A 24,404-nucleotide genomic window follows, 5' to 3' on the forward strand; every position below is an offset into this window, starting at 1 on the left:
TCACACTCCATATTTCTTTTTTAAGGCTTCAATGGATGATTTGTCCATTTCGGCTTGGAGAAGAAAGTCAAACAGTTCTTGCAGAACTTTCTTCTCTAGGGAGGACATGAACATAACCGCCATGTCGAAGCGTCTCACATTTGCTAGACTCCTGAGGATGTCCAGTATGAGTGTTGGTGATTCATTCTTGGTGAAGAAAATATTTATAGTGTACAAGAGCTGACTGAGAATGCCTGGTTCAAGGGAATTCTGGAAGAGGTTTGCATATGCCTCTGGCTCGATTTGCCTCAGATATTTGTAAGTAATTTCAGGCTGATTTCCCATCTTCCTGAGGTCAGCTTCGAGCTGAAATACATTGGTTGGAGGAGGTGGGACAACATGTGATACTTTAGAGGGTGTATTTGGAATTTCTGGGGGACAACTGATATGTTTCTTCCTTGCTTTTTCTTGTCCCCCAAAATTATCCTGCTCAGGGAACATAACAGGTGACTGTGCAGGGATGTCTGCAATCTCCTCAATTAAAGCTGACCGTGCAGGGATGTCTGCAATCTCCTCAATGAAAGGTAGCTGTGCAGGGATGTCTGCAATCTCCTCAATGTTTAGAATCTTAGTACTGGGGGATGTTGACAATGGCGAGCCCTGACTCTCCTTGATTACACCGGGGTTTTGGGGCCTGGCAGTCAATACAACCTCCTCAGCCTTGGGCACCAAGATCTTTCCACTGACTTCCTCAATGACAATTCTCCTCAGTGGTTTAGTAGACTGCAAGTGAGGTGGTTTGTTGACAGGTGTAATTGTTCTCCTTGGCACATTGTCCTGTGTTGCCAGAAAACCACTGTCTCCTATATCAATCATGATTTTTCGGACTGCATTCAGTGCCTGCTTGTTCCCAGGTTCCACTTTCAATACCTCCTGGCAATCGTCTTTGGCCTCTATGAGCTTGCCTAGTGCAACTCTTGCTGTTGCTCTGCGGGCAAATGCCTTGTAATATGTTCTGTCCAGGGATATTGCTTTACTGCAGTCCTCCTCTGCCTCCTTGTACCTTTCCAACTTTAGATTTGACATAGCTCGATTGGCAGCTAAGAGAGCATTAGTGCTATCTGCATCCATGCCTCTGCTATAGCACTCTATAGCCTCATCATACTTTCCGTCTTTGAAATAAGCATTCCCCCGGTCTTTCTGTACAACCGCTTCCTGCCGCCTCTGCTGGTCCTCTATTAGTCTTTGATGCTTGGGGTCGACTGCAGGGACCTCCATAGGTTGTGGGACGTGACTTTTGTCACGATGATGTTTCAAGGCTTCTTTTATTTTCTTCACTTCATTCTGAGCGTCTAGATTTCCAGGATGAAGCTTGAGAATCATTTCATAATCTTCTAAGGCAGATTTGTATTTTTGCAGGGCGAATCGTGCTGCACCTCTCCGTGTAAATGCTTTCAAGTACTGGCTGTCCAACGCAATCGCCAAGTTACAGTCAGACTCAGATTCAGAATATTTCAATTGTCTGTAGAAGCAGGCAGCACGGTTTGTGGGAAGAATAGGATCATAAGGGTCTGCATCCATGCCATTAGTGTAGCATTGCATAGCATCATCATATTTCCCTTCTTTGAACAGCTTGTTACCCATTTCCTTCTCACACAAAGCTTTCTTTCGATCAACAGATGGTTCCTCTGGGTCAGAGTCATTTGATTCTACATGGCTATCGTCCTTATCAATTACTGCCAATGCCTCGTCTATGTCAAATTTATCCCATGAACTATAGTCAGTTATTCTCCGTGTTTTCTTGGAGTCTTCTATCTTTGTATGACCACTGCTCACAGATGTTTTCTTGGTTTTCTTTTTATAATCCTTGTTACGCACAGTGGAGAGGTCTTTCTGAACCTCTCCAAGGTTTCCTGTTCGCAGTCCCTCGTCTTTCTTCTTTATTTCAGTTTCCCAACTGCCCAGTTCTCTCACAAAGCTATTTAGATCCTCTGTATTGCGCTGCATTTCAAGAATTTGTGACCCAATACCTTTATTTCCCCCCATCCTTATTCACAGTTTGTCACTTGGTTAACTTCTATTTCTAACAAGTGGACTGTATTGTGCGCTGTTGTACAATTTGGTGACATTATCGTAGTGATGTCACTCTTGCCCCAATATGGAGTAACAACTCCATATATGGAGTTCCAACTCCAACTAGAAAGCTCTGCAGTCTGTCTATATATACGGTGAGATAGACGTTCTGATAACATCAGGGTTGTTGTTTATAAGTACCGGAAAACCATGGTGAAAGAGCCAATGATGGTAGACACAGGAGATCAGGGCGCATGGGAGGGAAGATGGAACCACATCAGAAAGTTCCTAGAGAGATCTGGACCATTCGCCCATCCTGACTTTGAAGCCAGCACGGAGTTACTGCAGTTTATATCAAATATCTGCGAAGTCCTAGTCATTGGTGCTGGCGGCCTTGGATGTGAGCTCCTCAAAGACCTGGCTTTGTCAGGCTTTCGTAAGATCCATGTGGTTGACATGGACACCATTGATGTCTCCAACCTCAACAGACAGTTTCTCTTCCGGCCTAAGGATGTTGGTCGACCCAAGGCAGACGTAGCAGCTGAGTTTATTAACAGTCGAATTCCTGGCTGTTGTGTGGTCCCCCATTTTAAGAAAATCCAAGACTTTGACGAGAGATTTTACGAACAATTCCATATCATTGTCTGCGGACTAGACTCTATAGTCGCTAGGAGGTGGATAAATGGTATGCTGCTGTCACTGCTGAATTATGAGGATGGCGTCCTGGACGAAAGTTCCATCATTCCTTTCGTTGATGGAGGGACTGAAGGCTTTAAAGGCAATGTCAAAGTAATTTTGCCTGGCAAGAGTCCCTGCATTGACTGCAACCTGTATTTGTACCCACCTCAGATCAACTTCCCCATGTGCACGATTGCCTCCATGCCGCGGTTGCCAGAACATTGTGTTGAGTATGTTCGCATGCTGCTATGGCCCAAAGAGAAACCATTTGAAGATGGCGTGGTACTGGACGGAGATGACCCAGAGCACATCCAGTGGGTGTACCAGAAGAGTCTGGAGAGGGCAGCAGAGTTCAGTATCACAGGAGTCACCTATAGACTCACCCAGGGTGTCGTGAAGAGGATAATCCCAGCTGTGGCGTCCACAAATGCAGTTATTGCAGCTGCTTGTGCAACAGAGGTATTCAAAATGGCGTCACGTGCCTACAAGTATCTCAACAACTACATGTACTTAAACTTTGCTGACGGCCTGTACACCAACACGTACGACTTTGAACGAAATAAGACGTGCTCAGCCTGTAGCCAGGTACCTCTGGACTTGAAGAAGTTCTCTTCATCTTCCAAGCTGCAGGACGTCCTTGATTACCTGACTGAGGACCCCTCCCTACAAATGAAATCACCCTCTATAAGAGCAGCAGTGGAAGGAAAGATGAAAACATTATATTTGCAGGCTGTGGTTTCAATCGAGCAGATGACACGACCAAATCTGTCTAAAACGCTGGGGGAGTTGGGCCTGACAGATGGACAGGAGTTGGCTGTAGCTGATGTGACCACACCTCAGACCATGCTCTTCACACTTCGATTTAAACAGGAGGGAGATTTATCGTGTACAGATTAATGAGCCTTACCATTCTGGGACTGCCTGACGGTGTCTTTTAGTTTCTTTAAACGCTACACTGGAATTTTGATTTTAAATGGAAGGAACACAATCAGATCACAAGGAACGACGTATATATTCATGCAGATCTCAGACTTCTTGTGGCCAGCCTATGATGTATCTTTCTATGATGCATCTATAATGTATGATTCCAAATATGGTTCCGGATGCAAATGTCATTGACTTCCATTAAGTAAAAGTTTACTTTCTTCTACTAGTAGCATGCACAAGACATTTGGTGCTGATGTTTCGGTGGTTTGTGAGAATAGCCACACACACACACACGTGTGCACATGAGAGGACCCAGACAACAATGGGCAGGCAAACATTGAAAACAGGTTGGAGAGAATAAAGACTGCACATAAAGAAGGCAAGGAGTGGGGAGTGAAGAAAAGAGAGAAGCAGTCGACAGAATTGGGGTGAACATTTGGCAAAAACGGCAGATTTACAAGCTCACAATGTGTCAGGTTGTGACTTGCTCTAAGCTTGTTCTCGGCAGGGATTTGGTGTACCGGAGGAAAACGAGTGGGCCAATGGTAGACCCATAGGGGGCCGTGCTTTATGCAAGTTACATGAGGGATTAGATACTGTATACTGTACAGATTTGTATTTCTTTTCCAGAAAGACTGAGGTTATCTGGCTGCATTGAAGTGTAAGATTCAACCTTTCATGGTTTATATTGTTTATTTATGTTGTAACGTTTAGCGCCCTGAGCTGGAGTCGAACCCCGATCTCCAACTCAGTAGACAAGGCAAGCAACAAGCCGCGCCAAGAGAGCTAGCTCCCTTGGAGGAGCAAGTTACGGCTGGGTCTTTCGCAGGGTCGTTACACTGTTTTAAAATGTTCTAGTATAAAAAAATTAAAAAAAAGTAACTTGGGGAAACAAATCACAAAAAAATAATATCGAATCGCAACAATCGTAGAATTCGCAGACTCACAATATAATTAAGGATCGCAATGTAAATCGAATTGGTGCCCTAGGTATCGAGATCCTATTGAATCGGGAGGTACGTGAATCGTCCCACACCTAATTGCCTTTGGCCTGGTGGAGTTAATAACGAGAGGTCTTATGTTGAAAAATACTAAAGTCATATCTGCACGACTCCTGCTCATTTAAACAGCTCCTTGCAGACTGGTGCGTTTTTGTCTGAAAATCGCCTGAAAACAGTCTGCAAGGACCTTACATCAGGTCATTGCGAAAATGTGGGCCAAATTTTTTTCAGACCTTTTGCCTACGTGTGACTTGTGAAATGAAAATGTCTTGACTGTACTGTAGTTATAAAATGTATACTTGATGCACTCTCCCCCCGTCTCACTCCCCATTTCCTGACAACCTACTTTCAAATCTATCAATAAAGGCAGAAAAGCCCAGGCGGTGGCGTAACCGTCTGGGCACCCGACTGGTAATCCAGTCGCAGTGTGCCGCGGGTTCGGGACGACTCCCGAGCCCGACACGGCCTTTACTGCATGTCTTCCCCCATCTCTCTCCCGTTTCCTGTCAGCCTACTGTCTGTCCCTTCAAAAACCAATAAAAGGCATAAGCCGCAAAAAAATATCTTAAAAAAAAAAAAAAAGGCAGAAAAAGCCCCCAAAAATATCTTAAAAAGTTATAATGATTGGCCGGGGCCGCTGGCAGAGCGGTCCAGGCACCCAGGCTGAAAATGTCACTCCCCATCTCTCTCTCCCCATTTCCTTTCAGTCTACTGTCCTATAAATAATGTCATAAAACCCCCAAAAACGAATCTTTAAACAAAACTAGTCCTGTCTGTGCCTCCCCCACACACCTACGCATGATTAATACAGGGGGAAAAAATCACACTCGTGTGAAGTGAGGCATGCCCACTGTATTCTCGGCCACATGACATCTTACGTCGTCATTTAGTGCCCTAAACAAACATTAAAGTCCATAGACTTGGCTGCAATATGACATAATCCTCGAAAGCCATGCATTGGCACTCAAAATGTATGTGTTAAGGATAACTGTACCTGTATGCAAACAGTACAGACTTCACTAGAGCACCGATGGCTGTTAAGTCTGTTATATTGACAGGTAGAAGGTGGGTGTGGTCTCACTCTCCTCTGACTGGGTTAAACATCCCAGGGCTTAATAAATACTCATCATTCTATCTGATCTATAGTTCTAGACTACAGTGTAGAACTCTCTCTGTACGAGTGAAGTGACTCCTATTCTCTTTCCTCTATAAAGCTCAAGTCAGAGGGGCCACTCTAACCCATTCACCAACTGCTCTAATCATAGAGAAGAGCTCCACAGACCTCTGTAGGACCCTAAAGGTATTCCGTTTTATGGGAGCTCGGTGCACACAAACGTTGTGAACACTGGTACAGTATATGCACACATGCATATTATTAACAACCTACACAATGCAGATATTTAATGCAGACATTTCCTCACGCATACTATACTTTGAGCATGTTTGTCATAAAGCTGTAAATGCACCTCCTCGCTGGAAAGTGTACTGCATGTGTTGTGATGTCTGTCCTCCCCTTCACAGCACCTGGCGTGCCAATTCAGAGTGTGTTTCAACCCTCGTAACAACAGACACATATTGGACGATTCCTCCTGTCATTTAGAAGAAAACCAATACAATTCCAGATACCACCCCATACGAGTGTATTATCACTATAGCATATTGCTATCATCTCATTAGACTTTGATGTGGTGATGGTAATGAAGATGATGATGATGGTTGTGGTGGTGGTGTCTTGGGAATAAACTTTAAACAACCAAACTTGTGGTTGTGAATGGTTATTGTTTGTCAGATGACAATGATACAATGTAGGGGTGTCACGATACACTAATTTCACGAAACTGTGAAATTTGGTGGGGGAAAAAAATCATGTTTCTGCAACAGTGACATTTGTAGCATTTGTAGCGCTCCCTATAAGCCTATGGCTCTGTGTTGTTTACTCATTGAGACCCGACAATGAGTGGCAATTAAAAAAAGAATCAGTACCCTCTCTGGATGACATTACTCTGGCCTTAAAGCATGTGGGAGTTATCTTTGATCAGGATATATGTCTATGAACTCTCACATAAAACAAACAAATCAAAGACTGCGTTTTTCATCTTTTGATCTTGTGTGTAGTTTAGTTACATAAGAGTACAAAATATTTTTGTTCAGCTCCTCGAGCAAGGACAATGGATAAACAGCTCCGTGTCCAGTGATGGGAGAAGTACTCACATGTTTTAGTATCAATAATACTGCAATGTAACTTACTCTGTTACAAGTAAAAGTCCTGTACAATCGCATTGTGAGCTTGTAGATCGGCTATTTTCAAATGGCCAAAATGTATACTGTATAGAGCTAAAGTGGTTAATGTATGTTTTGTATTATTAATATAATATATTATAACAAGTTACATAAATTTGTGTGTGCGTGCGTGCGTGCGTGCGTGCGTGCGTGCGTGCGTGCGTATGTGTGTGTGTCAGCCTAAATCCTTTTGGGACTTTGCCTGCGTGTGAAATGGAAATGTGACATGTCTATAGTTGCATAATGTGGATGTTTGAAGTGCTCTGTGTCACTGTAGCCATAAATCATAGCATTGTGTAACCATTCCCAAGTGAGGGTATGCCCCAGGAAAGATTTTTAATAAGAAATTAAGAGAAATGTATTGTCAATGTTGGCTTTGTAAATAACATGCCCCCATATTTAATGTTAATATTGAGAGGAGCGGCGACCCTGTAGCTGTGCCCTTCCCCTCATCCCACACACACACACACACACACACACACACACACACACACACACACACACACACACACACACACACACACACACACACACACACACACACACACACACACACACACACACACACACACACACACACACACACACACACACACACACTCTTATTGTCCTTAATTATCAAGGACATAAAGACCTGGAAGACGTGTCTGCTACTAAACACAGACACACAACTGAAATGATCGTACTTGGCCCTAAGCATCTTAGATAGGCTACTGCTACTCTGGAACCTTCAGCACCACCATGATTGGGATACAGTATGTCTTTAAACTCCCACATAAAACAAATGTATGCCCATTCACAACTTCATTACAATAAAACAGGAACAAATAGATGCAGAAAAATGGTCCATGCATTTGTTACCTTCAGGCTGGAGCTTATATTATTGGTCTACAGACACCCCAAATGGTCCAGGATATTGCTGCATGTAAATGGCAAGAAATAGACGAGATCATTTCTCCCGTATTGCTTCTCTGCACTGGATCCCTGTAAAAGAACAGAACAGAATGTGAAAGCTTTCTCCGCACCTACAAAGCCCTTACTTGTCAGGCACTATCATCTGTAGAGATTCAATTGTACAACAAGCTGTCTCAAGACACTTTACATGCAGAGAAAACAACGTTTCCCAGCTGAGGGCACGGTCACACCGCACTTTTATTTTCTGCCAATGCATTTCAAAGGGAATGGAGTTGCTGAAATCTGCAAATGGCAGCAAACCACTCCATTCCCATTGAAATGCATTGGCAGAATCCGCCCTCATATGTAGAATAAAAGTGCAGTGTGACCGTGCCCTGAGCAAGCATTTGGTAACACTGACAGTGGACATGACATCACAAATTTGTAGCCTAGTTAAAATAATATGCAAGACAACTGCTGTTTTAAACTGTAGGGCCTAATTGAAAACAGCAGTGCACTGTTCGCACTTCTCATATGCATGGTGAGATGTAATGGTGAGATGTAATAGCCTAAAGGTTAGGCCGTCACCCGTCAGTAACAGAGCTGCTCTGTCACAAATAAACTCACCTGCTAGAAGAACCATGTGACTAATTGACATGAAAAGAGCCAGCTGGATGGAACACAGCATCTGGAATCCGAATGCCATGCATTTCTGAGGTTAGAAATAGGGTTGGGAGAAGGTCCTGGGTTCGATTCCCGCTGGGGATGCTGTGGACGCTGGGGGCGTGTTATCGGTGCCCATACCCGAGGCGGGGTTGGCGAAAGGGCCTTTCTGTGTGGAGTTTGCATGTTCTCCCCGTGTCCCCTGGGTACCCTCACAAAAACATGCAGTAATCCTGGTCTCTAAAACTACCTCCCCCTGGCCAGCCGGGGCGCCTGACGGCCGGGGAAACTCCCCCCTGTGAGGTGAAAAGAAGCAGCTTGGACTCCTCATGCATAGAAGGAGGCATGAGGTCAGTCCGCTGCCCCCCCAGGTTGGCAGAGGAAGTGTAGCGCCCAGGATTACATTAGATAATTGGCACTGGGTGAAAAAACTGGGTTGCAAAATTGTGGGATAAAAGTTATTAAAAAATAAATAAATAAATAGGATTGGGCAGATCTATAGGCAGAAGTACAAGGATGATCCGACTGTCCTCTTCTGGAATCTTGGTGATATTGCAGCAACAGTACAGCTTTTCGCCACTGAACCTGCTTTGCACCTTGTTGTAATTCTGAATTGTTTGAGGTTAATATTTCTAGACAGATTTTACTCTCAGCCAGTACACAATCCTAAAGCTTTTCATAAGAATGTGTTGCAACTCTGGGTTGCATTTTGTGTCACATTCCATTCTTCCTACATCCTACAAACTTTGACTGATAGCTGTTACCATTATGGCAAACCAACCTAGACACGTGCCTCTTTAATTATTTTGTTGTTGTTGTTGTTGTTGTTGTTTGTCTTGCATCAAACACTGGTCTCAATATGAGAGGACATCTTTGAGAATCTGGGTGAGGACTGAGGAGCCGAGTCTGTGACTGTGATGGTACCTGATGCACACACACACACACACACACACACACACACACACACACACACACACACACACACACACACACACACACACACACACACACACACACACACACACAGGAAGTGTAAGGGGAGGAAAAGGCCAGAAAGTAATTTAAGGACAAGGTTGCCATCGTGTGGTGAAGCATCATCACTACACAAGAACTTTGCAATGGGCACCAATGTGTTGGGGCCTGTTGAGGTCTTCTTTTGTATGTGAGTGGAACAGCCGGGAATCGAACCCTGGTCTCCCACGTGGAAAGCCAACATCTTAACCACTAAGACAAGTCAAAGGAAATTGCCTATGACTCAGGGGAGATATTAGAGTTTTGAGGTCGTCAGGCTGAGGCTGTGAGCCACTGCTACAAATTTACAAAATAGCCTTCAGTTAATACAGCTCTACATGTTCAAATCCCTGTTCTCCTATAGTTTAATGCTGGAGTGTTTCAACTTTACTAACTGAAGGCTAACACAAAATTACCAGGAGACTTTGTCTGAGTGTGTCTGACTGATGGTGCAGTGGTCTAATGATCAGACTCTCTGTATGGACATTCCATGTTCAAGTACCATTGCTCTGCCTCCTATATAGATCAATGCTGGAGTACTTTTCAAGGCTTGAATAAAAAAGCACCAGGAGACATCTGCTGAGTTCCCAAAGGTGCCTTGGTTCAATGGTGTGGTGTGCTTGATCGGTTGCCTCTGTTACAGACAGTTGGCAGGTTCAAGTCCCATGTCATCAAGGTGCTGGAGGACTTTTACTTCCTGAGAAGTAAAAGTTGGGGCTTATGTCTGAAAGAACCCTGTCCACCTAACACTTTACAGATAAGAATTAGGTCAAACGTTTAAAAAAATATAGCAATGCATTTTAGCCCATCATCTGACAGAATAGTCTGTGTATTTGCATACTGGGCCCTGATTATAATCGTCGACAATGGCATACTTTGACGATTAAAAAAATCACTATAGTGTGTAGTTTTTCATCATTTTCATCATTTTTTTTTGTTCATGGTTTTTGCTACAATAAGCCTATCTCACAGAATTTCCCCGCCCCCCTAAATACGCCCCCTTTCGGGGTTAGTGGTGATAGCGTGACGTCACTCCATAGACACTACATGTTAACCGAGGTAATTTAAGAAGTCTACAACTTTTGTTTTCTCAAGGTAAGGTTTGTTCTATCTGTTCGACCTGATTTACCATCTTGTTTGCTTCATAATAATATTGGTCTGTCACATTTTTACATTAGAAAATGTACTTAGATTCTCCAGAGAAAAAAACGTGTAAATGCTCATGTTAAAGACACCACTATTTACCGGAAGTGGGCGTGGAAAGCGGGCTGTGAGATAGGCCTATTTCTAAAACAAATGTGAAAATTATGAAAAAAACTACATACTATAGTTCATGGTTTTGGCACATCATCTGACAGAATAGTCATATAGTATTTGCATAGTGGGCCCTGATTGGTGCCCCAAAACTTGGTGGGAAAGTCCCTCTTTTATGCCTGGCTTCCAGGCCAGTTGGAAAAGGGCACACTGAGATGTGGTAAGAGTATGTTAAATTGGACATTTTCATGGTAAAAGATTAGCTGGACAGGGTTCTTTCAGACATAAGCCCCAACCGTTACTTCTCAGGAAACAGGGGGAGAGAGCACCCCTCCTGATGGTCCTCCAGCACCTTGATGACATGGGACTTGAACCTGCCAACTGTCTGTAGCAGAGGCAACCGATCAAGCACACCACACCATTGAACCTGCAAGGCAACTTTGGGCACTCCTGGTGCTTTGAGTTTTTCTTTTTTATTCAAGCCTTGAAAAGTTCAAATTACTGCAGCACTGAGCTGTAGGAGGAATGGGACTTGAACATGGATTGTCTGTATTGAAAGACTGATCATTAGACCACTGCACCATCAGTCAGATAGTCTCAGCCACAGTCTCCTGGTAATTTTGAAGTGATCTGTTGTTTGTTAGCCTTCAGTTAGTAAAGTTAAAATAACACAGAATCAGATGTTTCTTAGTGCTATTGAGGTCTTCTTTCTGAGTGTTGTAAACCACTCCTACAACTGGCTTTGTTAGTTTACGTGTCTGTCTGTCTGTCTGTCTGTCTGTCTGTCTGTCTGTGCTCAAAAAATGAGCACGGTTGCTATGGTCACCCAGTTCACACAGGTGTGATTTGATTACGTCAGACATTACGTCAGACCACAGCTGATCAGTCTATATAAGACCTTACACCACTCAGTTCACACGGGTGTGATTTTTTATGTGAGTGTAACAGCCAGGAATCGAACCCTGGTCTCCCACGTGAAAAGCCAACATCTTAACCACTAAGACAAGTCAAAGGCAATGACTCAGGGGAGATATTAGAGTTTTGAGGTCGTCAGGCTGAGCCTGTGAGTCACTGCTAGAATAGCCTTCAGTTAATAAAGCTGAATAACTCTAGAATTAAACTTTAGGGAGACTGGGATTTGAACATGAACTCTCTGTGCTGAGAGCCTGTCTGATCATCAGCCCCTAGCTACTACACCATCACTCAGTAACAACTGCCTTCTCGTACTGTTGAAGCCATCTTTTGTATGTTAGCCTTCACTTAGTAAAGTTGAAAGAATCAAGTATTGAACACAGAATCACATTCATAAAATGCTTTGAGAGCTGTTTTGTATGTTAGTGTAACACACTGGAATCAAACCCAGGTCTCCCACACAGAAGGCCAACATCTTAACCACTAAGCTAAAGCAATTGCCTATGGATCAAGGGAGATATGAGACTGTTGAGGTCATCAGGCTGAGGCTGTAAGCCACTGCTACAATAGCCTTCAGTTAATACAGCTCTACATGTTCAAACCCCTGTTCTCCTATAGTTTAATTCTGGAGTGTTTCAACTTTACTAACTGAAGGCACACAACACACAAAGTTACCAGGAGACTTTGTCTGAGCGTGTCTGACTGATGGTGCAATGGTCTACTAATGATCAGACTCTCTGTATGGACATTCCATGTACAAGTCCCATTGCTCCTATATAGCTCAATGCTGGAGTACTTTGAACTTTTCAAGGCTTGAATAAAAAATAAAAACTCAAAAGCACCAGGAGACATCTGCTGAGTGGCCAAAGGGGCCTTGGCTCAATGGTGTGGTGCGCTTGATCGGTTGCCTCTGCTACAGACAGTTGGCAGGTTCAAGTCCCATGTCATCAAGGTGTTGGAGGACCATCGGGAGGGGTGCTCTCTCCCCCTGTTTCCTGAGAAGTAACAGTTGGGGCTTATGTCTGAAAGAACCCTGTCCACCTAACATTTTACAGATAAGAATTAGGTCAAACGTTTAAAAAAAATAGCAATGCATCTTGGCCCATCATCTGACAGAATAGTCTGTGTATTTGCATACTGAGACCGGATTATAATCGTCGAAAATGGCATACTTAATGCCTTATTTTTTCTAGATTTTTGACGATTCAAAACAAATTACTATAGTGTGTAGTTTTTTCATCATTTTCATAATTTTTTTTAGTTCATGGTTTTTGCGACAGTTTCTAAAACAAATGTGAAAATTATGAAAAAACGACATACTATATAGTTCATGGTTTTGGCACATCATCTGACAGAATAGTGTGTATTTGCATACTGGGCCCTGATTGGTGCCCCAATCCCTCTTTTATGTCTGGCTTCGAGACCAGTTGGAAAAGGGCACACTGAGATGTGGTAAGAGCATGTTAAATTGGACATTTTCATGGTAAATGTTTAGCTGGACAGGGTTCTTTCAGACATAAGCCCCAACCGTTACTTCTCAGGAAACAGCTAGGGGGGGAGAGTGCCCCTCCCGATGGTCCTCCAGCACCTTGATGATATGGGACTTGAACCTGCCAACTGTCTGTAGCAGAGGCAACCGATCAAGTGCACCAAACCATTGAGCCAAGGCACCTTTGGGCACTCAGCAGATGTCTCCTGGTGCTTTTGAGTTTTTCTTTTTTATTCGAGCCTTGAAAAGTTCAAATTACTGCAGCATTGAGCTGTAGGAGGAACGGGGGGAACATGGAATGTCTGTACTGAAAGTCTGATCATTAGACCACTGCACCATCAGAACTGAAGCTCACAGTCATTCGTCAAAAGACCTCTGACCTTTAGATCTACCAATTACGATTGTATGAACTAGACCGGTGCCCGGCTGTAGGGCACCGAGTCGGTAACAATGGAAGTTAGAGATCCATGCCCCACCTGGCTATGCAATACCCGTTGTACCCATCTCAGAGTACCCGTTCCACCCACCTGTCTGTGTCCCTTTTAGGCCCATATATGTAGATTTCTGTATATGTCTCTCTGTGTCCCTTATATGGAGTTCTGTGTCAGGCATGCTCAAATATGGAGTGTTGTGATGTCAGAACAGGCCAGCTCTATATGGACCCTGGGCAGGGGCCCTGTCCAGAGCCAGGGCAGAGGCCTTTTGTGGCGGTTCTGGACAACCGTGGGTCCGACTGACTCAACACCGGGCACTGTGCTCCCTGTGGGGTGTGGAACGTGTGTGTCGAATTTGAAGTCGGTGGGGCGAACAGTTCTTGAGGAACTGACGTCAAAATTGTGATGTCAAAGATTGGACAACAAGTGACGTCATCTCCAGTCCATGATTTTATGGCTTGGCCCCATCTTATCGCATATTTGAACTTGGACTCTCACCTGCATGCCCTCATTGAGATGCTCTCAAAACAGCCCTCGTAGGAAAAACTGATTATAATATTTTGCACTTCATTATAACTTTATGATTATCATTTGATTTGGTGTTGTCTGTCCCAAAGGCTGTATTTTATTTGAGATAGTACAAAAGCTGACCCAAAACACAGGAGAAATATGAACTATCTGGTGTAATTTAATATGCAGTCAAATATGGAGTTATTACAATTTAGTGTGAAAATCACTTTTATTAAATTAAATCAGGATTTTGCTGTGTAAACTATCAGCAGAATATAAATCCAGAGATTTCTCTCTCAGACTAAACCAACAACACCATAAATGGGCACAAATGATTGCACCATTTTTGTTAGGTGTTCAGTTTGTCTGTCTTGTCTATTGTTCACCAGCCAGCCACTCAGTCAGCTGGAAAGAAATAAAAGCATGCATCATACATGCAATGATGACTCCTCGACTGGCACTGGGAATTGCACATTTGTTTGTCTGTGAGGTGCATTGCGTTGATTCAGGACCTTTGTGATGTTGTCAAACGTCACGTCCTGTTTTGTTTCCTCTCTGTGACATATACCGTAAGCATTGTTTCGGTAGAGTGAGAGCGACGTGTATCACGTGGTTATGAAATGTTCTGGACTAGCTGTTCATGTAAGTTTGCATTTTGTTTTCTTTTTGCTCGCTGTGAGCCTGACACGTACAGAATGCACCAGCTGAAACTGAGTCACATGTCCACAGATATACAATGCCTGTCAAATGCACACACTACACACACACACACACACACACACACACACACACACACACACGCGCGCGCGCGCTCCTACGTACACAGTACAACGCTGTTAAATCTGTGTGCCGTCATTGCCAGGCAGAAGGTGGGTGTGGTCTTCACTGCCTGGTTAAACATTCCAGGGCTTAAATACTCAACTGCCTCATTCACTGGCACCATTATATCCTCTCTCTCTCTCTCTCTTTCACTCACTCAGTCTCTCATTCAGCATAAGGTCTAGTGACGTTCTGTGTTCTGTGTTCAGTGTAGAACTCATTCGGAAGTGCAGTCAAACCGGCCTTCTCTCTCCTACAATCTCACGCCACAGGGGCCACTTGACTGGCCCTTTCACCAACTACTGCTCTAACTTCTGTAGGAAGGTAGGTTTTCAACAACAACTCTGTTCAGTTCAGCTCAGGTCTCCGTCTGCAGATCTGAACACTTTAGCTGTTGGGTTTTCTACCTTCCCATTACTTAAGTTCCGTCCTCTCTTTTCTGCAGTGATCCGGTTTGCAGCGGCCCTGCGGTGCTTCTTCACTGTTCTCCCAGCCATCAAGATGCCTCTACACATGTCAGTGCTGCTGTGTCTCTCAGCCATCCAGCTCTCACTCGGAGACCACCAGCCTGTGGCAGAGGAAATCATCACAGTCAGTGAGTAATATAAGAACTCTATGAACAAGATCGAAGCTGATAATTGTCGATGTGTTGTTATGGCAGCAATAGGACAATATAGAGGTAGAGTAAAGGACAGCGAGGAGAAACCTGTTGAAAATAAGGTCACTCTCACATGGAGAACAGCCTGACTGAGAGGATTAAAATCCCACCCAGTGAGTAATATGGGGAACAACTATACAAATTAGCAAATAAACACATAGACAAAGTATAGCAAGTGCAGCAAGAATAGCAGCATCCTTACTGTATATCCACTTGATAGCGTAATTGTATCATTTAATAAATGTGACCAGGCCTGTTTTCTCAACTCTGTTGTTTTCTTGCTGTTTCTCTGCAAGACATTACTCTATATAAGCCATATATCCAAAACTGGTGGGTCAAACTGAACAACCAACATGTCAATTTGAAGCTATGATTCCCTGCTTTCACATGACATGAACAAACAAACATGAATAATAATCCAATGGCAGGCTCCCATTTACGGTGGGTCACAAATGTTGGCTGTTCAGTGTGACATGTTGTCACAATTAAGGCTCCCTAAATTTGCCAGCAGTGACTCTCCTTTCATGGAGGATATGTATGGAGAAGAATGTGATCCCCAGCAGGTAGCGACTCAAATGCTGACAGCAATAGGACCTATAGCCTACTGTAAAAACAGCCAGACTAGTGTTATCACAGCTGGTATCCAGGCTAATTAAAATGTTCTATAGCTGTGACTGTGTCTGTTTACCACCCATTTGTTTGGGGGTAGAATGTATGTCTAAATGTATAGGACTCAAGTGGTTAATGTATGTTATTGTTAATGTATGTTTTATAATAATGCTAAATCACTAGTGTGAGTGAGTAAAAGTACAATATTTGCATCCGAGATGTAGTGGAGTACAAGTAAAAGTATTGGAAATTGGAAATACTCAAGTAAAGTACAAATAACCTCAAAATGTATTTTAATTGTACATACTGTAAGTACAGTACTTAAGTAAAACTACTTACAGTAGTTACTTTCCACCACTGGTGATGATAGAGGCGCTGCTTGCTTAGGTGCATACAACCACTTACATAAGTGGTTGACAATGAGGAACAGGTTTTTGGACTGTAAATGAGAGCATGGCACACAGAGTGCATTTATTCTCATGAAATGTCACGAGAGGAAGGTTTCCAATACCTACATTGGGCACTTAATAGCAACAATGCTTCTGGCAATTTATTCCTGCATAATTTGCACATACAGTACAAATAATACACATTATAAAGCATGCGTGAAAGCGTCGTTATATTATTTATTTGGGAGTTAATTCATCTCTTTATAGCATGCATACAGTCTTAACCAGATTCTATGCATAATATTTCTTCACTGCAGTTCTTTGCAGCCTACCTGTTGACAGTCAATGAACTGGCTAAACTCAAACAAGTCAGAACTAGGCTATTATTCAGCTGTTCCATATTGTGAACGTTCCTATCCAACAGGTGTGCATACATGTCGTATTCAAGGCCAATCCCTTGCCACCGGCAGAAGCCTATTACAAGACAAAGGCCCCAGCCAAAGCAACGACGATATAAACAGCCAAAGAAATGGTCATAGGCCTTTAGTCACTCACATACGTAACATATGCCTTCTACTGTAGCTAGGTTTGTTTGCACACCGCCCTCGACACTCCCCCTTATTTTTCTCTCCTTCTAATCACTAAGTATTTCTCCTTTGCCTTCTCCTCTCTCTCTCTCTCTCTCTCTCCCCTATCTTCCCCCTGTCATTAATCATGGCCATGTCATCATCATTGGAATATCTGCTATTCTGATTGCACATTGTTTGCTTGGAGAGGACTGTCAGTCTGTGTCCATTCATGAGCTCGTCGCACTTACTAAGTACGTGTGTAACATGCTGAAATGGGCAAACTCTCACCAATAGTCCTTAAATGGTCTCCCAGTTGCCTCAGATGTTTATAAATATCTCTGTTTCCCCTCTTCTATACATGGTATTAATAAAAACAGATTTGGAACAGTTTGTACATTGCAAGGCCATGGATCCCAAAAGAATGCTTTTTTTTCCACATAATTCAATATTTTTTAATTTGTTTTGAGAAATTAAATTCATAGCAATTACATTACTATAAAAGTGATCATGCTTGAAGGTGACCCGATAGTGTTAAATAACAGAAATCAGGAGCTGAAGGGATGGGAAGTCAGATGTAAGGAAAAAGGAGATGAAGACAGCTAGTGCAGGAGAGACACAAAGCTGAGAGACAGACAGTGTAGCAGGAGAGAATTATACTGAACAGGCACGTGCACACATAGACATCAAAGGCCCTCTCCAGACCACAAATGCAGCATGGTGAAAATAATGCAAATGCCCCCTTTTCCATGCCAGCAGCAGGAGAGAATTGGCCTCTTTTCAAACTCTCCTGAACTTCAACGCGATATTTTGCTGAAAAATTAAAGAATTTGTCATACGCGTAGAAATCCATGTCGTACGTCGCATCTTCAGTAGCTAAAGAGTGCGGGGTCACGCCCCGAAAATAGCTTATCTACAAGCTCTCAAGGACTCAGCTGAGGTGGTTCGGGCATCTGGTTAGGATGCCTCTCGGGCGCCTCCCTAGGAAGGTCCTTGACCCACGTCCCACTGGGAGGAGACCCCGGGGCAGACCAAGGCGCAGTTGGAGGAAATACATCGACTCACTGGCCTTGGAACGTCTCGGAATCCCCCAGGAGGAAGTCACTAATGTTGCTCTGGAGAGGGAAATCTGGAGCACTCTGGTGGAGCTGTTGCCCCCGCGACCCGACTACGGATAAGCGGTTGAAGATGGATGGATGGACAAGCTCTCAACGCATCGCAGCGTTGGGTGCTTGTAGATCCGCTGTTTTCTATATTTTTGTTCAAAAGTGCCCTTTTAGGGAATTTCAGCCCCTGCCTCTCTAACATTCTCTGCACGTCCCTGATACTGCTTACATCATGACACAAAGGCTCTACAACATACAGTAGTGATTTTAAACAGGGTTAAGGAGAGGAAATCCAGAAAAAGAAAAAAAACATGTTACTTTCCAAATTGTTTCCCAAAAGTATCAAACCGTGTTACTCTCACTTTTCAACGGGGTGTGCCTGTGTGAGAAAATAAGAAAATGTGTTGCATTCACTTACACTCCGGGCCCTATTTTTGCAAGTGCCTTACGTCATATCCCTAAACTTCTTTGCCTTTTTTATTTTTTTATTTTTATTTTTATTTTTTTACAATTTTGAAAAACATTTTCGATTAGTTCAAAAGCCAATCTACAAGCTCACAACGTGTCGATGTACACCAGCTAGTTGAACAATTTTAAAATGTTTTTCAAAATAGTAAAAATAAAAAAAGGCAAAGAAGTTTAGGGATAAGGGGTAATTAAGGCACTGGCGAAAATAGAGCCCTCCTCCATCTTCTGCCATTGACTTCATGTGGCAGTCTGGTTGGGGAGAGTGAGTCACAAGGGCCTGGTTTGGTTTGGCCACTAAGCTAAAAGAGTTGTCACTGGTCAGAATGATAGTTATTTTGTTTGGAACAGTGCAGGCTAGTGAGGCTACATTGGTTTACAGTTTGGTTTTGGGTGTATTTTACACTTAAACCTTAGACATATTATAACATGTCCTAAATAATAACCCTTTCACCGCCCATATGATATATGATATAATATAGTAGGCCTACTTTATTGTCAGTTTGCACTCAAATTTGTTTTGCGACCTTGTATGCAACACATATACACAAATTTGACATAACACAGGACAAAAAAAGAAAATACAGTTACATACATAGAAACATAAGGGCAGAGAGCAATGTCCACAGCTCAGTCTATAGCTGCTATTCGTTAAATGGAATGGTTTTGGCTTGCCACAGCAGCCACACCTGGAATAATGGTCATCATGACGCAAAGTGCTTGGTACAGAAATGCTGGCAACATACTTATCTAATATCAAACACCCAAAAAAAAGTATTAGTTAGTTTTTGCTGGCTAGCATAGGTGACTGGGCAGAATTTTCAATCCACTCCATTATGATATTTTTCTATCTATCTATCTATCGTGAGACAGTTTTTGACCTCTGCCATCATCAGTGCTTTTCTTTTATTGGGTATGGTACTTTAATTTTCCCCAAAATAAATGATTGGAGACGGCATTGCATTATAACGTTGTGATTGCAAGTTGTGATTGCCGTCTTATAGATGTGACTGGGTACAATTGTGACATCTAGTGGTTGAATGTTGTCTGTTGACCCTTTAACTCTGAGAACCTTACTGTGCATTCTGGTACATTCTGACCCACAGAGCCCTACAGTATTTCCCAGCACCAATGCTCTCCTCAAACTCACCTCACTTCATTAGTATTGCTTGAGGAAAGATGTTAGTGTAAGCAAAGCAAAGCAAAGTTACTATATTTACCCAGGGTAACTGGACTAAGCATCAGATACTTGTTTACAGCCAGGCCCTGCTCATAGAACATTTCATGGTAGTGGTTCAATGCCTTGCTCAAGGGCACTTCAGCGGTGGTAATTTTAACGTGCCGGTCCGGGGATACGAACTGGCGATCTTCCGGTATCAAGACCGCTCCGCAAACCATTCGGCCACCGCTGCCCAAGTGTCAAGAAGTGTCAAGCTTGTTTGAGGGCCTTTCAGTTTCCCCCGAGAAACCCTGTTGTATAAAGGCTTTTGTTTGGCAGAGCAGGAAAGTTGGTTTGGCAAGTGGGATTTCATTTAATCTACATGTCCATGACTAATGGTCTGTTCTGTTTCACTCAGTCAGCTGAAACTGCAAATTGTGAGTCTGAAGCAGCACAAACTCATCGGAAAGAACACATTTAAATCCAGTTTCCAAGTGTGTGTCATGCGTGAATACTGTAGGATGTGATGTGTTTCTCTGTGACAACCACAACTCATCTAAAGCTAAACTCTGTAACAGGTCTCAACAGCGTTATATTTTACTTTCAAGTAATATCCATGAAGCTGCTTGCCGTGCCTGATTTGTAACTATAAATGTTAAAATGTGGACAGACACATGGAAGTAAGTACAAGGATAGGCTAAAACAAACTGCCGGACAGAGCCAGCCTTTGAGTGTGTGCCGTTGCTGTAATGGCTGATATACCCAGCTCAGAATTATATTAGCTTAAATCAGCCATCTCTCTCAATTAACACTACACAGTGCAGTAAAGTTGAATCAAACACATTTTAGTTTGTTGTCTTAGTTGCCATTTGACTCTTTGAGGATCATTGCCTAGCTATTTACATAATATGTGCGTGCGTGTGCGTGCGTGCGTGCGTGCGTGCGTGCGTGCGTGCGTGCTGGCTGACCAACCAACCTGTGTCCACTAGTAGCTAGAGTAAACTGGAGGTTATGCAATAACCGTGGTTATATAAACAGATATTAGCGATCAATTGCGAATTGCTATATCGTTATACATAACCACCAGCACAGGCCAACATTGTATGTATTTCTTGTACCATACAGTGTGCATGGGCAACTGGCGGCCCGGGGGCCCACATGGGGCCCTCACCTTCACTTAATGCGACCCGCAGGTTAATATCAACTGGCGACCCGGGGGCCACATGCAGCCCTCACCTTCACTTAATGCAACCCGCAGGTTAATATTGGAATATGATAAATTATTGATTTCAGCTGTTACAATTCCAAACATGCAAAGATGACCCGCTTTAATTACTTTAGTAGCTTAGTATTAAAAATGTTATTGTCTTTTTTATGTGCAAGTATTTGCATTTATGTTCATAAAGTTAACATAAGTATAACTAAATGCATTTGATTGCATTAAATACAAATGTTACATTTCAGGATCTCAATTCTAACATAGCAAAAAAAAAATCTATTCAAATATAGCAAAAATAGCAGATAAGCTCAAAACGCGTCGGACTGCAGTTCGTTTTGAGCTTGTGATCTGCTACGACAGTATACTGTATGCAATGGGGCCCTCTGAAGATGGAGAGGGCCACTATAGATCCACACTCACTCCAAAGTTGCCCACCCCTGCCATACAGTGAATACAGTATGTATATTATGTGTGAGTGACCTTGTCTGACTGTGTGTTCTCTCTGACAGAGAATGTCAACCATCTGGGTGGCTGGAACGACAAGAGTCCAGATGCACATGATGTTCAGGCCGCAGCTAGCTACGCTGTGGAGACGTTCAACAGCCGCTCCAAGGCCAAGAAGAACTTCAAACTGATCTCCATCACTTCAGCACAGGCTCAGGTTAGATACAGAATATTATATAATAGTTCAGGCACGGACAGTCACAGAAAATCGGCCCTGGCCTTTGTGGTCTACATGCAGGGCCCAATGACGGCTCAGACAGAGACGCTCTTTTTATTACTTTTCCTTTTTGTTTTTGCTCAGTAATAGTTAATAGTTAATTAAAAATCACACCCGTGTGAACTGAGTGGTGTAAGGTCTTATATAGCCTGTCTGACGTAATGAAATCATGTCTGACGTAATGAAATCACACCCGGCTGAACAGGGTGAACATAGCAACCATGCTCATTTTTTCTGCACTAACAAAGCCAGTTGTAGGAGTGGTTTACACCACTCAAAAAAGAATAGCTAACCAGGTGCTCGACGGAGATATAAACATGTGATGATGATAAAGAGGTGCTCACACGGATAACACGGGATCAAGGCATAAAGAATAGAGAAACGATCCGGGGACTCAAGGTTAAAATAAGGAGGATAGCCTTTATTAAATTAAAAAGGCAGACCTAGGTTGAAGACCTAACTGGTCTTCAACCGGTCTTCATCAGGGCAAGAATTCTTGCCCTGATGAAGACCGGTTAGTTATTACAGCGACTGCAATACCGTCCCTGCCGCTCCGATTCTCCGGCTGATCTCCTTCTGCATCCTCCTCTCACTCGTGAACAACACCCTGATATACTTAAACTCTTTCACCTGGGGTAATGCCTCATTCCCTACCCGGACTGCACAATCCACCTGGTTCCTGCTGAGAACCATGGCCTCAGTTTGGAGACGCTGATCCTCATCCCTGCCGCCGTACACTCCATTCAATACTATCTTTGCGTTAGACATGATTTTTGACTGAAGCCTAAAACCCACTTTCTCTCATCATTAACGTCTAATAATGTAACACTAACCCCATCAACATTACGTTTCTGTCTTGTTTCTCCTCAGGTGACCAATATGATCAACTTTAAGATTGTCGCGGAGCTGGCAAAGACCAAGTGTTTGAAGACAGAGGGCCACAAGCTGGACCAATGTGCACTGGGGAAAAAAGTGAGTGAGGCTACTTATGATTTCATGACACACACACACACACACACACACACACACACACACACACACACACACACACACACACACACACACACACACACACACACACACACACACACACACACACACACACACACACACACACACACACACACACACACACACACACACACACACACACACACACACACAATTTAATAGTGTTACTCTTGCAGTCGCAGACATTTAACGACCTGCACAATGCATGCAGACATTTAATGACCTACACTACACACCCCAGAAATATAGCAGGATGCTACAGTAGCTGTGGCTTGTGTATTAACTAGTTCACAACAGTCCCTTGAGCAATGATACTATTATTAGCCCACCCTTGACAACGTTTGTAGTAACTACAACTATACTACTGTCATAAGCTGTAAATCCACCCCCTCCTTCTAAAGTATGTGTTTGATTGTTTCTACCCCCCCCCCCCCCCCCCCCCCAGCGCCTGACATGCCTCTTCGAAGTGCGTTTCAACCCTCGCAACAACGAACACATACTGGACCATTCCTCCTGCCAGAAGACCTCCCTAGTCCCTCCACCTGGAGAAGATAACCAATAAAACACAAACCCATACAATTGTAACACTAAAGCTTTTATTGTTAGCATGTCATTAAACTTTGATGTGTTGATGATGATGATATTGATATTGATGATGATGGTTGTGGTTAGTGTCTTTGTAATACAATTTTAACCAAATTTGCAGTTGTGAATGGTTATTGTTTGTCAGATAATGTGAAAAATATGATTTAATTTGCTGGGGTATGGGGGAGATATCTCACCCTAAACTTACGTCTTGTGGCCTCTTGAAAAGTACCCAGCTAATTGTGCTCACATTCCATGATGACCCTGATCATTCTATCTTTGTTGTGGGGACATTATGGTCCTCCCCGCAATAGGACCCACACACAGAGTTTCAGACTTGGCCACTTAACCCAGGCCGGGTTCAAAAATAGCAAGGTCACAACACACCATCATGTGATGTGTTGTGTGAGCATGTAGATCTTCTATTTATGAAGATTTTATAAACTTCTGAGAATTGTTTTTGAGTTTAAATTAAATTCCAATACGGATGCCATGTTGAAAGTAGTTCAACAGAATACCCAGAACTCTTTTCCTCATTTGTCCGGCCATTGTTCAAGAGGTAAATTATTTTTACAAGGCTGTCTGGCTTTGTATCGTTTATAAAGGTCTAAACCTCCCACCTTGATAAATTGTAAATAATGTCCCATTATCTATAGTAAACGTGTCACAATGCAACGCCTTGTGAGCTTATAGATTGGCTATTTTCGGCAAAGAGGTTTGGTGTAGAGGGGAAAAAAGGAGGGGGCCTCGTATAGACCCCTGGGGGACTCCCGTCAACAAAGTACATAGGGTTCAGCAATCTAACTGTGTGTGTGTGTGTGTGTGTGTGTGTGTGTGTACACACATATACATATACAGTACACAAATTGAAGGGCTATAGGGATCCAGAGAAAGTATATTCAGATTCATAAAGATCACAATTATTTCTTCATCATAAACCATGATGTGGAATTATTTATAGAAGCATCTCCCAAACCTGTTAATAATGTTCG

The 24,404-nt window shown here is 43.1% G+C and overlaps 3 protein-coding genes across 3 annotated transcripts; 2 read left to right on the forward strand and 1 right to left on the reverse strand.

The window, feature by feature from the left end:
• Positions 1–1,986, reverse strand: LOC306939326 (RNA polymerase II-associated protein 3-like; the record flags this gene model as incomplete). Its single annotated transcript, XM_079523914.1, has 1 exon — positions 1–1,986. The coding sequence occupies one exon, from the start codon at positions 1,984–1,986 to the stop codon at positions 1–3; it is 1,986 nt and encodes a 661-aa protein (XP_079380040.1).
• A 291-nt stretch (positions 1,987–2,277) lies between these two features.
• Positions 2,278–3,627, forward strand: LOC306939328 (NEDD8-activating enzyme E1 catalytic subunit-like; the record flags this gene model as incomplete). Its single annotated transcript, XM_079523916.1, has 1 exon — positions 2,278–3,627. One exon carries the CDS (start codon positions 2,278–2,280, stop codon positions 3,625–3,627), a length of 1,350 nt encoding a protein of 449 aa, XP_079380042.1.
• Positions 3,628–15,373: 11,746 nt separating this feature from the next.
• On the forward strand, positions 15,374–23,526 carry LOC306939857 (cystatin). The gene is made up of 4 exons (XM_079524619.1): positions 15,374–15,519; positions 21,605–21,756; positions 22,687–22,788; positions 23,273–23,526. Exons 1-4 carry the CDS (start codon positions 15,426–15,428, stop codon positions 23,387–23,389), a joined length of 465 nt encoding a protein of 154 aa, XP_079380745.1. The 5' UTR covers positions 15,374–15,425; the 3' UTR covers positions 23,390–23,526.
• The last annotated feature ends 878 nt before the right edge of the window (positions 23,527–24,404 follow it).

This window comes from Electrona antarctica, assembly GCF_951216825.1.
Source record: "Electrona antarctica genome assembly, chromosome: 16".
NCBI lineage: Eukaryota > Metazoa > Chordata > Actinopteri > Myctophiformes > Myctophidae > Electrona > Electrona antarctica.